The 1,197-nt window shown below is 65.3% G+C and overlaps 1 protein-coding gene across 2 annotated transcripts in view; it reads right to left on the bottom strand.

The window, feature by feature from the left end:
* Positions 1-921, bottom strand: part of Commd3 (COMM domain containing 3) — a 3,955-nt gene extending 3,034 nt beyond the window's left edge. The window contains exon 1 of one of the 2 annotated variants that reach the window (XM_031369106.1): positions 706-921. In XM_031369106.1, coding sequence (XP_031224966.1) covers positions 706-844 — 139 coding nt within the window. In that variant the 5' untranslated portion in view covers positions 845-921. The remainder of the gene's footprint in view (positions 1-705) is intronic. The other variant, XM_031369107.1, reaches the window with a different exon arrangement.
* Positions 922-1,197: the final 276 nt, after the last annotated feature.

The following is a 1,197-nucleotide window of genomic DNA, read 5'->3' as shown; positions in this document are numbered from 1 at the left end:
TAGTATGAAACTAAGGGGGGGGGGGAACCCGAGGAGTTCTGAAATGTGTTGATAGATTTGAGGAAATTATCTAGAAGTGATTTGTCGTAAAGTACGCTCTTAATCCATATGACAATTGCATTCTGAGACCAGACATTTAAATAGTCTCTCTTCCTGGTAACTGCTGCACAACAAAACATTACGCGCCCTACTTGAAGGTTCTGGGCGAAGAACCCGGGCTGAACACTCTGAACGCAGGTGCTAGAGTGATCACAGGAGCCGGAGGTGTTCTCTAAGTTGGAAAATGTCAGTGCTGTTTGAGCCAGCCATTTCTCGGAAACAGCCCCTTTTCAACCCCCTCTAGCCCAGCCGGGAGAGGCTGAATCATAGGACCTCCCCAGCTTAAGTCCAAGTGTCAAAACAGCCGCAGCCTCGCAGAGGCTGAAATCCCCACACATTAGGCCACAGACAAGACTTGAACGCGGCTTTACAAAGGAACAAAGAGTCTGGCAGGGAAAGCAGGCCAGAAGCGGAGAGCTGGCCGCGCGTAGGTGCCCTGCGGGGGCACGGCGGCGCTCAAGGCCCGCTCGGGTCCCCACAGTCGGGCGGAGGGAGGGCTGGGCTTGCCCGGGGGCTTGCCTGGGCCGGAGCTGTGCCCAGGCGCCGGGCTGGCGGCTCCGCCGGGCGTCCCTCCGCCCAGGCCGCGGCGGCGGGTGAGCCGCTTACCTAGCGCGGCCTCGTCCGCCCGGGCGTCCAGCAGGCTCTGGAAAGCCGCCCGGAGGAGAAGCGCGAAGGCGTTGGAGTCAAAGGAACCAGGATCCGCCAGCGTCTGGATGCCTCTCTGCACAGACTCCGAGAGCTCCATTGTGAGCGCGCCGTGACCTTCGACACGCGCACCACGTGACCCGAGGGCGCGCGCCCAGCTGATCGGGCGCGCGCCCCCGCGGCCGGGAGGCCGGGCGGCCGGGGAGGCTCGGCTGTGGCTCGGGGCCGTTCGGAGAGGTTCGGGCGGCCGCTCGGCGAGGTTCGGGAGGGTTCGGGTGAAGCTCGGGCGGCGGCTGGGCCTCGGGCGGGACGCGCCGGCCTCCGCTCTGGTCTCGGAGCCGCCGGCCCCGGCGGGCGAGCGCCGACGCCCATTGGGCCCGCTTGGCGCTCACCTGGGACCGACCGCGCCAGCTCGGTCCTCGCTGGGCCTGGCGCGGGGAGGCGCGGGGATCC

The sequence above is a fragment of the Mastomys coucha genome, unplaced genomic scaffold, assembly GCF_008632895.1.
Source record: "Mastomys coucha isolate ucsf_1 unplaced genomic scaffold, UCSF_Mcou_1 pScaffold15, whole genome shotgun sequence".
NCBI classification, from domain to species: domain Eukaryota; kingdom Metazoa; phylum Chordata; class Mammalia; order Rodentia; family Muridae; genus Mastomys; species Mastomys coucha.
This window is presented reverse-complemented; position numbering and strand designations above follow the sequence as displayed.